At 43.0% G+C, this 16,468-nt stretch overlaps 1 protein-coding gene across 3 annotated transcripts in view; it reads left to right on the forward strand.

Moving 5' to 3' along the window:
- prkd3 (protein kinase D3) overlaps nucleotides 1-16,468 on the forward strand; it is a 513,687-nt gene that overhangs the window by 313,376 nt on the left and 183,843 nt on the right. For all 3 annotated transcript variants that reach the window (XM_038814542.1, XM_038814525.1, XM_038814532.1), the window contains exon 4: nucleotides 919-1,050. In XM_038814542.1, coding sequence (XP_038670470.1) covers nucleotides 919-1,050 — 132 coding nt within the window. The remainder of the gene's footprint in view (nucleotides 1-918; nucleotides 1,051-16,468) is intronic.

A 16,468-nucleotide genomic window follows, 5' to 3' on the forward strand; every position in this document is an offset into this window, starting at 1 on the left:
CCATGTACCAATTAGCAACATCAGTAGCTCAGGATAACCATTCAGCGTTAACAGTTCTATTGACGGGTTTAGCTCACTGGGCTAAATCGCTGGCTTTTAAAGCAGACCAAGCAGGCCAGCAGCACGGTTCGATTCCCGTACCAGCCTCCCCAGACAGGCGCTGGAATGTGGCGACTAGGGGCTTTTCACAGTAACTTCATTGAAGCCTACTCGTGACAATAAGCGATTTTCATTTCATTACACGTAGGAAGTTTTTAATTATGCAGGGGATTATGTTTTGAGCAGAATTTATGGTGATAAGTTGCAAAATCAAGAATTTTTAAGTTATTGTAGAGTATACTATAAACAATATTATGTGAGCAATTGAAAGCCTGATTAATGGTTGTTTCCTCGTTCTTTACATTGTCGTCTAATCGGTGGACTAATTTTCTAAGTAGCTTTGAGTTTTTGGTTGCAAGACCATGTTTCAGTATTTTAAGCTGCACCACAGCCAGTAATTAACAACTAATGTGTAATCTTGACCTATGTTCTGCACCCCACATCTCTGAACCTATTCAAAAATTACAGTGTGAATTATGGTTCCTCTACCATGTTGAATATTCAGCGGTATGTCGGCTCAATGGCTGGTTTGTGATGCAGAATAATTCCAACAGCACATATTAAATTCTCGTTTCAGCTGAGGGTACCATCAAGGGCCCTCGAACATTCAGACCAATCCTGACGTACTTATGGTATGGGCAGTACACTTTGACACAGACTGGTGGAGGGCTTTATTTCTCATCTTTAGCAACATTTTAATTGAAAACACAACATCCTACTGCTAAACGATGTTTTCATAATTTTCTTTTAGATTTTTTTAATGGATAAAGCACTATTCCTCCCAAGATGGTTAATTTTGTTTCTCTCTTTCCCTCCCAGCACTAGCTACTGTTGAAGATTTCCAGATCCGGCCACATGCTCTTTATGTACACTCTTACAAAGCCCCAACTTTCTGTGACTACTGTGGAGAGATGTTATGGGGATTAGTACGTCAGGGCTTGAAATGTGAAGGTGAGTCTTCATTGTTGACCTACATCTCGTGAGGTGTTTTTAAATATGCACAAGTCCAATGGTAAAATTGATTTGTTTCTATTTTGCATATGGAAGTTTAAGTGTAGCTTGCAATTGGAAATGGTGAGAATGACCAGCCAATATTAAATGCACTGCCCATTGTGGTTCTGTAGAGCAGAAGTCACTGGCTCAAATGCTGTACTGGGTTAACTGAGCTCTGATAGTTATTAAGATACTACCTACTTCCTTCTGTAAAGAGACTGATGACGAGGACCCACAGTCACATGGGATGCAAGGACAAACAAAATAAAAGCATGTTCTAGACTTGCAGCATTCATGACAATGACAAAGAGTCATGAACAGATTTTTAAAGCTTTGTTAGGGGTGGGGGAACGTGTTTGTTTCAGTTGAGGGCAAGCAATTTTGGAAGCAGAGACAGAAGTTAATGCTGCTGTTGATTTAGTTCTCTGTGTCAGCAACGACCCAAGGGCTCATATACATCTAAAAATAAATTTACGTTGCACAGTGCTTTGGACCAGAAAGCAAAAACAGGAAAATTGCTGCTATCATAAAGCTAACCTGAGTTTTGGGAGATGGCAGAATCCAATCTCAGTCTGAGTGTTGCAGTGCCACCAGGTGTGTAATTGCATACATTACCTGGTGGTGAGTTACAGTTCACGACATCCTGCACCACCTCGGTACCTCTGCAACATCTTGAGAGCCTCTGCACTGGGCTATGTGGTAATATATAAAGTCAGCCTTGAGTGAGTTGTTCGTACAGTGTTGCATTTTGGAGGTGTTGTCTTTTAGACGGTCTGCCTTCTCAGGTGGACGTAAACGATCCCACAGCACAATTCAAAGAATAGGGAATTGTCCCTGTGTCCTGAACAATATTTATCCCTCGCCCATCATTAATTTATCTCGTCGTTATTTGCACAACCTTGCTATGTGCAAATTGGATGCCTGATTTCCCCACCGTACAGATGTGATTATGTAGTGACCTTGTATAACATTGGAACAAGCTGAGGTTGTGATAGGTATCATATAAATCCAAGTTTTTTTTCTTCTGACGTGATCAGATTTATTCCCTTGATTAAGGAAAGCAAAAGCTGTAAAGTTAAGAGGAGAGGCTTAGATCAGCAAACACTGCAGAGGGGATCTTTTATATATAGTTGCAATATCTCAGCTGAAATCATTTAAATATATTTTTATAAAACCCAAACTGCTTCTCAATCAAAACTATTTGTTTAACTTGTTAGGATTTTTTTTTTTAATTCTCTTTTGGTCTTAATTTGTGCTCCTTGTGTGATCTATTTCATTCTTGTTTATTTGGCTGGCAGTGACTGAGACAGTGCAGGAGAAATCCTGAACAATACCATCCCTTAGATGGAAAACATTTACAGACATTGACTTCAGGCAATAATGCACCAATCTGATCTGCAGTCTGATTTCCATAACTCAGTCTTAAAATTCGGTCCACTAAATCCGGGGAATTCAGAAAGAAGCAACAATGTTATTTTCATCACATTTATTCAGCATGGAACAAAATTAATACTTAAATCACGTCTGTGCCAAACCAGGAAACTAACAAATGTTAAACAGCTTTGAAAAAAATCTTGACACGTTCCCCCATAAAGCTGACAATTCAAGAATGTTAGTTGTAACGCACTTTTCTTTCAAATAAACTTGTTTTTTTAAATGTATATAAATAATGAGAAACTGTTGGTGATGAACACATTTTAAGACTCTTGGAAGCATGCAGAAATTCCAGTCAAAATTGTGGGATATTAACTCATCCCAATGTACACTCTGTATATGCTTCAGTGGAAACAATGATTTAACGATGAACGAATGTTCCCAGAGAACTCGGCTCGAGTTAGGTAGGCAACAGTGCCATCTACCGGCCAAGTCTATTTTGTAACCTGTGCACATAGAAGATTTAAAATACACACTTAAAATGTTTGCATAGGAGAAGTTGGGTATTTTAGCAAAACCCATACTGAGTTAATGGAGGAATTGATCCTATTAGCAAAACACACGCTTTCAATGTTTGCAGAAAGTTAGGCTCTCCCTAATTCGTTAAACCTTTGTACAGATGTAAACCGATCATTATTGTGGTCATGCTAAAGTGTTCTTTAAGTATTTACTGCTGTACGAATATTACGGCAGTCATGGTCTTCACCCATGCTCCCTGTGTATGTATTTATATGTTTTATTTCTGGATATATATTATATCTGGCAGCATACCTTAATTTTTCTCCAGATATTGCTGGGAGATGCCATGGTTGCTCACGTTCCAAGAATTCTGTGATTCTATAAGACATTTGGACAGATACATAGATAGGAAAGATTTAGAGGGATATGGGCCAAATGCAGGCAAATGGGGTTAGTTTAGATGGGCTTTTTGGTTGGCATGTACCAGTTTGGGCCAAAGGGCCTGTCTCCATGCTATAGATTCTATTGATGTGGAGATGCCGGTGTTGGACTAAATAAAATAAAGGCTCTTAGTGTGGGTGTTGTGTTACTCAAGACATGCTAGACTGAAATTGCAGTGAAACACCGTTTTGTCATGACCTTAAGTTAAAAGTTCCAAGTGCACCCAACATTCCATCGCTTTTGTAACTAGCGGACAGAAAAACAAAATGGCAGTTTGCTGCCTTGTTGAATTTAGACATTACTGATGGAAGATGTGAACACAATAATAAGACTGGAGGATTGTAAATGCTTCACCCCATGTTCAAAAAAGGGTGGTGGAGAGGGTTAGCTAAATCCAGCAATTTCAGGCCAAAAGTGGTTGGTGGGGGGACTTTTGGGGCCGGATTGCACCATGGCATTAGGGTGAAATGGGAGTCCCAAGCCTGCACTGCTGCCAGCAAGGCCAGCTCAGTTATTTTCCTGGTAGTGACCTCGCGTCCAGTTAAAGGATGGTAGTGAACAGGATTTAGATGCTGCTCGCCTATCGGTACTGGCCATTCTAGAGCCTCAGCAACCCCACCCTGCAGCAGGCAGATGCTACGCATCTGGTCCTGCTGCTGGGAAACTTCCCTGGCAGCGAGACTGCATCGAGGAGTCATCCTGATGCAGCTCACCACTATTTTACCACCAACTCTGTCTCTCAGCCTGTCTCCCCGGGGCTGGGATAATCAGGCCCTTAAGAGTCAATAATCAGGAGTTAAGTCAATTGACATTTGCAAAAATTGAGGATAATATTTGAAAACCAGCAGAAACCTGTTAAAGTCAAATTCTATTGACGTAATGGAGAAATGAGGGAAGTGCAATTGATGTATATATGGACCTTGAAAGATTGCTCGATTAAGTACTGCGTAATTGACCTGCTAGCAAAGTTGAAGCCTATGAAATTAAAGAGGCAGTGGCTACGTGAATGCAAAATTGGTTGATGGACAGATAGCAGAGCATGGTGATGAATGGTTGTTTTGGTGGCAGGGGTGGCAAGTGTATAATGATTGCCTTCCCTGAGGTCAGTGTTGGGATCACAGCTCTTTTGATACACATTAATGACCTGGATTTGGGTTTGTAGGCCATAATTTCAAAATTCGCACACAAAATTGGGGGGGGGGGGGGGGGGGGGGGGGGGGTGGTCAGCGCATGCACCAGCTCAGAGTTATTCTTTCTTCCAACCTCTTCCATCGGGCAGAAGACACAAAAGTTTGAGAACAGGCATCAATAGATTCAAAAACCAGACTCCTGAATGGCCTTCTTATGGACTTGACTGAACCAATTTTTGAATGCATCTTTGGTACAGTTGTAGCATTGTATTCTGTATGCTTCACCCAATGTCTATGTTTACATTGTGCATTTATAGTATGCCCTATGTTTTTCATGTATGGTGCAATCTGCTTGAACTACGCAGAACACTTTTCACCGTATCTCGGTACATGTGACAATAAATCGAAATCGGCGCGCCTGCGCAGTTCAGGTTTTGTTGCATTTTGGGGTATTCTGCGTAGGCACCAGCTGTAGGCTGTGCATGTGCAGTTTCTTGATTTCACCACCTTCAGGCTGGAAAGTGGCCCTGTGTACATGTGCAGAAGAAAGTGAAATGGTACAAAACTGGAGGTTAGGTGATCTGAAGAGGAGTGCCATTCTAGAGAAGATGTCCCAGGGAGCAAAACACTGGGAGAAGGTAGGAAGAAGGTCCCAAACAAAGAAAAAGATCCCGAGCTAGAGAGTGGGGCCGAATCAGGCCCCAGAAGACGGTCCCAGGTACTGGGCAAGGACATAAATCAGAAACAGATCCTGTTGTGTAAAGTTGAGAGAAAGGAGCAGAGCAACAGGCTGCAAAATAGAGGGCAAGGGACGAAAGGGAAAATGCTGGAAAATCTCAGCAAGTCTGGCAGCATCTGTAGGGAGAGAAAGAGCTAACGTTTCGAGTCCAATGACTCGTGTCAAAGCTTTGACAAAGAGTCATCAGACTCGAAATGTTAGCTCTTTTCTCTCCCTACAGATGCTGCCAGACTTGCTGAGATTTTCCAGCATTTTCCCTTTCGTTTCAGATTCCAGCATCCGCAGTAATTTGCTTTTATTATAAGAGAGCAAGGGAGCTGCAGGGAGAAACCTTGAAGCAAAGTGGGCTCAAGTGAACCCTGAAGATCTGAGAGGGCTGCTCAAGGTTGGTGACTCCTTGCTGTAAGGGCAAAGGCACCCTTTTGGAGCAGCGTGTTCTGCTTGGCACGGGTGGAAGATCTGAAATTGTGCTTTGAAGGTGAAGTTTGTGTGTTACACCAGCCCCTTTTGGGATTCCCCAAAAATGATTAATCTGGGCGAGACCCCTCAATGTGTCACCGTCTGGCTGGGATACCCCCTAATATCACAAATCCAAGTAAGGAGGGCTGACTGACTCCATGTCTTTATTCAATCCATCCTCTGCTCGTACCAAGAAAGGTTTAATTTAACAAGGTTCTCTTCCTCTTGGGTACCTTTTCCGGACCTAATAGTTATGTTTAAAAAGAAGCCAATTTAACCAGACTTTCTTGAGTTAAGATAGAATAAGTTTACTACCAAAAAAAGGAATGCGAAATGGTAACACATTTATTTATATTCATAGGGATTAGAATTAAATGTGTTTTTTAATAATTTAGAGTACCCAATTATTATTTTTTCCAATTAAGGGGCAAGTTAGCCTGGCCAATCCACCTAACCTGTACATCTTTGGGTTGTGGGGGTGAAACCCATGCAGACATGGGGAGAATGTGCAAACTCCAAAGGGACAATGACCCAGGTCCGGGATTCAAGCCCGAGTCCTCAGCGCCGTAGTCCCAGTGCTAACCACAGCGCCACGTGCTGCCCTAGAATTAAATATGTTATACGGAAGTCCTTGAGTTGCGAAGTGTAGACACTGATGACGTGTGGCCGATGCGATTCTTTTCAGTAAAATTGGCTTCTGCTGATGAATAGTTGATTCTATGGTTGAGGTCCTTGTTGTCCAATTGAGAAATTTCAGTTCCTTTTCCCAGCCACAGTATTGCTCTGTGTATGTTGTAATTTCTAGCTGCTGTTTCTTAACACACACAGCGATGGGCCAACAGACTGAAAGAGAGAAAGAGAGAGAGAATTTCCAAAGAATGCCTAGCTTTTACCCCTCAGATGTGTATTACAAGGGGCTGATGTGTGCTCGTCTCTCTAGGTCATTATAGCCAGGGATCTTGCAATGAGCGCGTCGCTATGTCCCTTTGTCTTCCAGAGATGGAAAACAGGCTTAGAATATATTTTACAAATACCTTGAATTGTCTGGACCCACAGGAAAGGTGTCCAATTGTTCCATAGAGACACCTTGAAACCATTCCTGTCAGATGCTAATGGTGCATTTGTCAGCCACCTTTGGTGTCTTATGTCCACTTTAAAAACATAAAAGTCTGGATTTCCGGTTGCATCATGTAGGTGGAGGTCACACATTAGGTGGCTTCTGCTCGAGGCTCTGGTTTTTGGACATTAATGCCTGGTTTCAGGGGCAGTTTTGAATGAGTTCGTGTGGGAAGGTATAAGGAAATGTCTATGGGAGATGTCGAAGACCCAGGAGAAGGACACTAGAAAAAAGTGGGCGAATGAAGATCCGCCGTCGAGTGAGTTGGTGAGTCCGGCGGGAAGAAAGATGGTGGAGGCTGGATTGCTGGGTGGGGCTGATCCCCTCACAGTGGAAACTCTGCCTGAGGTGATGTCCTGGGAATTTGAGAGTGGACGTTGGTTGTTAGCAGACCGGAGCTTCTGTGACAGGATTGGGAAGGTGATAGAGGAGTATGTGGGGTTTAATTGCATGGGGGAGGTCCTGAAGGCAGTAGTGAGGGGGGCGGTGAAATCCTCCCAGGCTAAGGCACGTAAGGAGGGGTGGGAGGAATGCCTAAGACTGATAGAGGAGATTTTGGAGGTGGATGGGAGGTTTGCAAGATTTGGAGGCAGTTTAGACAGCACTTTAAGCTGGGGGCTGGGTCAGGGGGGATGCCGATTAGGGGGAATCATGGGCCGGGGAGGATAGATGCGAGATTTCGGGGATGGGACGAGAGGGGGAATTAAGGAAATTAAGGATTTGTTCCTTGGGGAGGCAATCGCGAGATTAGAGAAGCTGGGAGAGAAGTATGGATTGGCCCCAGCGGTATGGGTTTAGGTACATGCAGGTGCGGGACTTTGCAAGGACTGTTTCCCCGACCTTCCCGATAGCTCTGGCCCCCTCATTGCTGGACGCAGTGCTGTCAGCAGGGGGATTTGAGAGGGGGGTTGTCTCAGCGATCTACAGGAGGATCCTGGAGGAGGATAGGGTGTACATGGAGGAGGGGATTAAGGCTAATTGGGAGGAAGAGCTGGGGGCGGCGCTAGAAGAGGGACTGGTGCAAGGTGCTGTAGAGAGTGAATGCCTCGTCTTATTATTATTCATGTGCAAGGTTTGGGCTGATACAGCTGAAGGTAGTGTGCAGGGCACACCTCACAAAATCAAGGATGTGCCAGCTGTTCGAGGGGGTGGAGAATGTCTGTGAGCAATGTGGGAGGGTCCCCGCGAATCATGTACAGACCTGTTCGAAGCTGGAAAGGTTTTGCAGGACGGTGTTCGGTACAATCTCGGAGGTCCTCCTGAAGCCATATTCGGGGTGTTGGACCAGCCAGAGGTGCAGGCGGGGGCAGAGGCAGATGTTTTAGCCTTTGCATTGCTGATCGCTCGCAGGCGCGTCTTGTTGAGGTGGAGGACATAAGAACTAGCAGCAGGACTACGCCATCTGGCCCCTCGAGCCTGCTCCACCATTCAATAAGATCATGGATGATCTTATTGAAGGTCAGCTTCTCAACGCTGTGTCTCGGCATGGTGGGGAGATTTGCTGGAGTTTTTGACCCTGGTGAAGGTGAAGTTCGAGCTGAAGGGGGGCGAAGGAGGGGGTCTACAATTGTTGGTGTTTGTTCATCATGCACTTCCGGGAGTTGGTTACTGTTGACTGTTGAGGTGGGGTGGGGGAGGTTGTTAAGGGGGTGTTTTGTTTGGTGTTGTTCGGGGTTGTTTTTGTATTGCAAAAATATTGAAATTTGTTTGAATAAAAATACTTTAAAATAAAATAAAGTCCCGTATGTCCACATATTTATTTCACTTGAAGATTCAAAAGAGGAGCTAGAAAGAATACCAAGTGTAATATGTTAAAATATTTGTCACTTGGGTGCTGTTATTTACATTTTCATATCATCACTTAGAAATTTGACCTTTTTCCCCATATTATATAAATTTACATTAATCTGATTCACTCTGTCTGCCCACGTGATTGAGGTAAAGTGACCTGTTTTCTGCCTGTTTGAATAATAGTTATTAAAATTTAAGTCAACAGGAAGGCCTCGTTACTCACTGACACAGTCGAGGGTAGGTGATGAGGTACAAACATCGAGTTCGTAACAGGTCATCTTTTGTGACACATCTGCAGCCTTTGATACAGTTGACCACATCATCCTCCTCCTCCTCCTCCTCGCCTCCATCACCAGGTGGATGGAACTGCCATAATTTGACACTCTTCTTGCTGATCTAATCATATCTAGTCATTTGCAATGACTTCTATTTCCATTTTTGCTCTCTATACCCTGTTCTACTTCTCATTGAGATGCTACCCCTTGTTGATATCAACCGAAAATACACCAGGTTCCACATGTATTTCAATGACACTCCCACCACACTACCTCCTTGAACCCCTTCATGCCCCCTGATTTGTCATGCTGGCTTGTCAAACATCAACACTGGGTAAGCTTAAATTTCCTACAATTAAATACTGGGAAGGCTGAAGCCAATGTCATTGATTTCCACACAACTCCATTCCCTGTACATCATTTTCATCCTGGAAACTGTTGCAAAATCATTTGCAACCTCACTGTTGTGTGTAACCCCGAAAGGCGTTGCTAAAAGAGTGTCTCGGAATGTCAAATTGTTGGAATAACTGCTCAAAGAATGACAAGGAGGCACCACTGAACATATCTCCCAGCCTACAGATGCTTCTATTTCTCCAATATCGAATCCTTGGCCCATAAGTCCTGATTTCCCTGAATGGGAGAGAGAGCGTAAGTCAGTTTAGATCTTCTAATTGGCGGACCATTCTCCACGTTCGAGTGTTGATAACTATAGGATTCTCACACCTAGTAGAGCCCAATCTAAAGTTCCCATAAAACAACAAGGCCTGTAAAGGATGCACCAACTGGCTTGCTTCAATATCAAGCCAAATGGAGGTGGGGTCATTTATAACTCAGTCTCTTATGAATCTAAAATGAGAGTCTAATTGATATATTCAAATATTCGTCACCCCCAATCCCCCCTTAGAACCTACGAGCTGCAATTTTGCCAACTTCAAACTATGCTTTTATTCTATATGAACAAACTGATCACTCCATTGATCTCCTTTAAGACCTCAGCAGACAATAAGACCCATAACACCCATAGAGGATACAGCAATCAAGGCAACACTTTTATCTTCATCAATCTTAATCTTAATCCTATCCAGCTATGATATTGTAAGGGAGGACTAATAGTAAAGTCCCACCTAAAAGATGCAATCAACTGAGGAAAATTGTCCTTGTACAGTTGCTTAAAGAAAGGAGTAATTGGAACACTCCAATAAGTAAACCCCGAAGAGGGCCACCTGAATGGGAAGTTAGCAAGGTGGGGTTGGTCGACCTCTCCCACTGGCATAGCCTGAGAACTGGATCAAATTAATCTTGTAACCGGAGAAAATGCCAAATCTATCTACGATGTCAATAATAGCGGGAACTGAGTTGCCCGGCTTCAATACAAACAGCAGCACAATATCAGCGTAAAGCATGATCTTTTGCCGCACACACATACCACCACCCCCCCCCACCATCACCACCACCAGTCCAAAAACCAAGACTCCTGTCTAATAGCCTCTGCCAAAGGCACTATAGCAAGGGGGAAAAGGGACACCCATGCCTTGCCCCTCTCTGAAGGCCAAATTATCAGATCTATAACTATTCATAAGCACTGCTGCCAAGGGCCTTTGATACAGGACCTCTATCACGTAACATATTCCTCCCCCCCCCCCCACCCCCCCCCCCCCCCCCCCCCCCCCCCCCAGTGATCAATGAGAGAATCCCTCTAAACACTGCACCGACACTTTGACAAAAATTTCAAATCAATATTCAGAAGCAAGATTAGCCTCTAGGAGCACGCAACTTCTTGCCTGCCTTCAGTATTAAAGTATTATTTGCTTCTCGGCATGTTGGTGCTAGCAGACCTGCTTGAAATGAATGACGGTACATGCCAGCAAGTCTCTAAAGTCCCTGTAAAACTCAGACCCAAAACCACCTGCCCCAAGGGCCTTACCCAGGGGAGCTCCGGAGTGGAGTTGAGGCCAAGATGAGGTCAGCCATCATATTATTGAATGGCGGAGCAGGCTTGAGGGGCTGAATTGCCTAATCCTCCTCTCAGTTCTTATCATGAGATAGACTCCTTGAAAAGGAGGAGAAGAGATAAACTAAAAAGAGAATGGGAGCAAATGTCTCTCCCGCATTCTGGGTCCACCATGAAGATGTAAACCTTTCACCCACTTCCCGGCAATGGCGCCACTGGATTCTACCATGATTAAAGAAAGGATACCAAACAACCAGTATTATTGTCATAAAGATACAGATAAGAAGAAAAAATGATGGATAGCTAACACGCAGCACAGCTGCTATAAATGAAGGTCCCCAGAATTCTTGAGGATAAAATATTCAGTATTGTCTCAATTGTTAACACCTCCAATAAGCATGATATATGATATTAGCAGGTCTGGAAAAAGCCATTATAACAGGGAAAAAGTCTAAACATTTCAATGAGCTGCAGACTGTCAGTCCAAATCCTCGATGTCTATGGACTTTATGAAGGCCAAAGCACTAGCCGGATTATTGAAAGACTTAACAGAGTTGTGAGATATCACCTCCTGGGCCGCAGGATTAAGCAGGGCATAATTCACTCCAGCTGCCTTAAGTTGTTTTCTGATTTCATCGAAGCCTCAGTGTGTCACTGTCGAGAAGTCCTGGAAGAATGAGATCCTTGTCCCCTCATGGAACTAGGTCGCTTCCAGAACCTTCTGGCGATCTTTGAAGTTGTGAAAACGAATGATTTGGGGCCTGGGGCATTGATTGTCCCTAGGCCTCAATGATAGGAAACAATGTGCCCGTACCAGCTTGAAATGCCCAGCTTTCACATTCAGGTTAAGGAAATGTGGTAGCCAGCCCTGCCTTCTGGCAGACTGACCTGGACATTCTTCTTCTGGCCTCGGTTCTCCAGATCCTCCAGGATTTCTGACATACCACACAGCTGGTCTTTCAACGATTGAATGCGAGCTTTGGCTGCAGAAGCATCATTTTCAACGTTCAGGATTTTTTGCTCCTTTTGCTCGAGCCTTTTATTCGTATTTTGCAGCTCAGTCTCATGATCACTTATATTCTGCGTCAGCAAGCCGAGTTTGTTGTCTGTTACTCTGATAATGTTCACAGTCATCATTTGCAGTGCTTTTAAAAGCGCCGGGCAAGAGGATCAGGTCACCATATTAAGGACCTTAATAAAACACCAAATGCCATCTTCCTTGATGGTATGACTCATATACTTACAAATTCATATAGCAGTTAGGAGCATTCATGTTGAGAGGTCTAGAATACAATTGCAGGGATGTACTGTTGAGGCTCTATAAGGTTCAAGTCAGACTCCATTTGGAATATTGTGAGCAGTTTTGGGTCCTGTATCTAAGGTAGGACCATAGAATCATACATTGAGGAAAGAGACTATTCAGCCCATCGAGTCTGTACCGACCCTCTGAAAGAGCACCCTACCTAGGCCCACTAGCCCACCCTATCCCTGTAACCCCAACTAACCTGTGGACACATAAGTGGCAATTTAGCATGGCCAATCTACCTAACCAGCACATCTCTGGACTGTGGTGGGAGGAAACCGGAGTACCCGGAGAAATCCTATGCAGGCACAGGGAGAACGTGCAAACTCCACACAGACAGTCACGTAAGGACCGAATTGAATCCGAGTCTCTGTCATTGTGCAGCAGCGGTGCTAAACCACTGTGCCATCATGCTACGTTACCTGACCTTGGAGAGGGTTTGGGGAGGTTCACAAGAATGATCCCCGGAATGAAGGACTTGTCATATGAGAATGGTTGAGAACTCTGGGTCTGAACTCGTTGGAGTTCAGGAAGGATGAAGTGATCTAACTGAAACATACAGAATACTGAGAGGCTGAGATAGCATGGACGTGGAAAGGATGTTTCTACTAGTAGAGGGCACAACCTCGCACTGAAGGGACGATCCTTTAAAATTGAGATGAGGAGGAATTTCATCAGCCAGAGGGTGGTGAATCTATGGAACTCATTGCCACAGAAGGCTGTGGAGGCCAAGTCACTGAGTGTCTTTAAGACAGAGATAGATAGGTTCTTGATTAATAAGTGGATCAGGGGTTATGGGGAGAAGGCATGATTCAATGGTGGAGCAGACTCGATGGGCCGAATGGTCTAATTCTGATTCTAATTATAGTCTTATGGTCATTCCTGAATTATGTTGTATAACAATGCACAGCAAGGACACAGAACAAATAGCGGTACCTAGATGAATTTGCATCAAACTTGGCAACCTTATTGGTCCATTTGTTAACACTTGCAAAGAACTGCCTGAAATGTCAGAATTTTAAAGCAATGCAGCGACCAGAAACCATGTCAAACTTGTATTCAGCAAGAGTCTGGCCACCTCAAGTATCTACGTCTGCTCTTCCTTAACCCATTTTCTTTAGTCTCCTTAAATACCTTGTCCAAATGATATATTCAAGCTGGTGGTTGCTTCAAGTAATGTGGGTTTCACAAAAGTGCAAAGGTGGGTATTTCAAATCCTTTGAACTGGCTTTCTAATTTTCAGCTTATAGCCTTCCGCCACAAAGAGAAGATTGCATAGGATAGTAATTGATATGCATATTGGTGCTACATTAGAGTACAATGTTTAATGGTGAAGCACAAACATTGCTTTTAACTTGGGGAATGTCAAAATCATCGGTACGATGAATGTCTGGAATTATGAACATACAAACCCTGTGCCCAGAAATGTCAATGCTCTTTTGGGCCGTATAGTTTCCCAGCTTGTGATGTGCATTATGACCTGAATGTTGTGGCTAAGGAGCTGGTATCTGTAGTTATAATGGAATTCCATCACCAGTGTTTGCATTTCATTGACTGTGTCAACTGTATGAATGAAAGAAAATGCTGCAGAGACAGGAAGTCTGCAGCTCTTGCTTGACTTGGTAACTAAAATGCTATTCTACTTGGGAAATCTTGTTTGATACCTGCAACTAGCTTGTTAGCAATGAGATCATTGATAATCAATTTCATTACTTATCTTGGCACATCTCTTTAAAATTAATGACTGCCTTCAGCACATTCCTCCATGTTGGCTGAATGGCCTTTAGTCACCTTCCATGATTGTTATACATACTGATTTATGGGGTTGCCTCTTCAGAGGACATCAAATTCTCTCACATAGCCCCCATCCCATAATCTGCCAAACCCCATCAGTGAAGCAGGCTTTCCACAATTTCCTTTTTGTTTCATGCATGTTCAAACCATGTCCATTCCACAGCTGCATTCACCTACTATGCATTATTGAAAGCAATAAATATATATTTAAAATTATTTTTTCATGGGATATGGGCATTGCTGGCCACACCGTTTCAGAGGGCTTAAGAGTAACTAGACCAGGATAGGATTTCATTACCTGAAGGATAATCATGAACTAGATGGGTTTTTATGACAATTGACAATGGTTTCACGGTCACCATTGCAAAGACTAGATTTTCAATTCCAGTTTATTCATTGAATTTAAATTCCATCGTCTACCGTGGTGGGACTGAGCCCCTGTCCCCAGAACATTAGCCTGAGACTCTGGAATATTTGTCCAGTGACATTGCCACTACCCCATTGTCTCCCCAATTTTTTCTGCTGGTTGGTTGTTGGGGAGATCATCACCATTACTGCAAGTGTGCGTTGACTGGCAACTCATTTATATGTTGATGTGGGCTGAATGATGTGGTGCAGTTGAAATGTGGGGCGAGGTCAGAGAAATTAACTCATAATGCACTCTAGGTGCCCTTGGCAAAATTCACCATGTTTGAGAATGCCACTTGCAATGCTGCAAATGTCACTGAGATCAGTATCTTAAAACCTGTGTTCCACTTTTCAAATGCGGTTTCCTTTGTTAATTTATTTTGCATCACGCAATACTTGGTGACCTCTTGTGGGTAACAACTCTGGAAAATAAGGAATGCACAAGCACTAGTAATGTTCTCAAGTTTTTTAAAATTCTATTTTACCTTGGCTGCTAACATAAATGCGTTCTTGTACTGGTATTTACACAGTCAACAGTGTCTCCATTTGCTTTGGCTCACGCTGTGGTACAACGGAGGTTTGTATCCATACAAAATTAGCTTAATGTGTACTAAAACATTTTTCAGAATGCAAACAAAAGTCAAATTGTATGTGTTGGCACAGGCCCAATTTGGCAGTTCGGGTGCGAATTGGGACCCTCGTATTTCTTACAATTAATGGAATTTAATTTCCTTCACATTTTAAAAGTTATGCAATGTGTACACATTTTTTGTTATCGAGTCTAATTATGCAACTCAACATGTATATATTCACTTCATAGTGATTAATTTCAATGTCAACATGTTGATTCTGAAATAAGATTGAAAATTGAATAACTGCAAACTATAGCTATGTTTTCCAAAATGTTACATTTGCGTGCATTTTCTGTCACCATTCCATTTATAATAGAAACTGTGTAATTGTGTCACACTGTAATTGCACTCTCCTGCCAATGGAGGTGTTGCAGGTCCACTGCTGATGTCAGGGTATAATTACAGTGTAGAGTGCTCTTCTTATTATAAATGTATACATTGGCATGAAATGCATGTAGGCATAAGATTTAGATCGTATCAAATCAAATAATTCACAGAATTAAAGATAGTATTAGAGACCTTAAAAGGTTAATTAATCAGTATCTACACCCTTGGTTCAATTATCCTCTGCCGTCTCACCCCACTTAGCCTAAAGACGACATCTCATTTTGACTTGCACAACCTGTGGGTGCTATAGGATGTTGGCAGATTTTTAATTGATAAAAAAAATACTGTGAAAGCTGAAATTAAATCAGAAACTGTTGGAAAATCTTGGATCTGGCAGCATCTAAGGAAAGAGAAACAGAATTAATATTTTGATTCTCATAACTGAGGAGATATGAACTTTAGGGGCACTCAGACGCATGTTATCAACCAATAAAATAGGCATTCAATATTGCCATTGAAATACATTGGCCCATCCTACCTTCCCATTAAGCTGTTAATCACAGCGATTCATGTTTATCAATTTTAGAAGCTTTTAGCCACACTAGACCTCTAAATCTTCTGTAAATAAGCACACAGGAAGTGAAAAATGTCATCAACGAAAAAGATTATTAGAAGGTAATAGAGATGTCAGTCAAACAAAGTTTTCTCCCCCTCTGCAGCTGAATGAACATTGAGTGGATTGGTGGCACAGTGGTTAGGACTGGTGCCTCACCTAGGTTCAATTACAATCTTGGGTGATGGTCTGTGTGGAGTTTTCACGTTCCTGTGTCTGCTTGGGTTTTCTCTGGGTGCTCCAGTTTCCCCTCTCAGTCCAAAGATGTGCAGGTTCGGTAGATTGACTATTCTAAATTGTTCCTTAGTGTCCAAAGGTTAGGTGGGGTTATGAGGTTACAGGGACAGGGCGGGTAGTGGGCCAGGGTAGGGTGTTCTTTCAGAGGGTTGGTGGAGACATGATGGGCCGAATGGCCTCCTTCTACACTGTAGGCATTCTATGATTGCTTGCTGAGAGTTAAGCAAATTAGTTATACTTGGAGCTCAGCGAAGCATTCATAACAC

This window comes from Scyliorhinus canicula, chromosome 1 (genome assembly GCF_902713615.1).
Source record: "Scyliorhinus canicula chromosome 1, sScyCan1.1, whole genome shotgun sequence".
NCBI classification, from domain to species: Eukaryota; Metazoa; Chordata; class Chondrichthyes; order Carcharhiniformes; family Scyliorhinidae; genus Scyliorhinus; species Scyliorhinus canicula.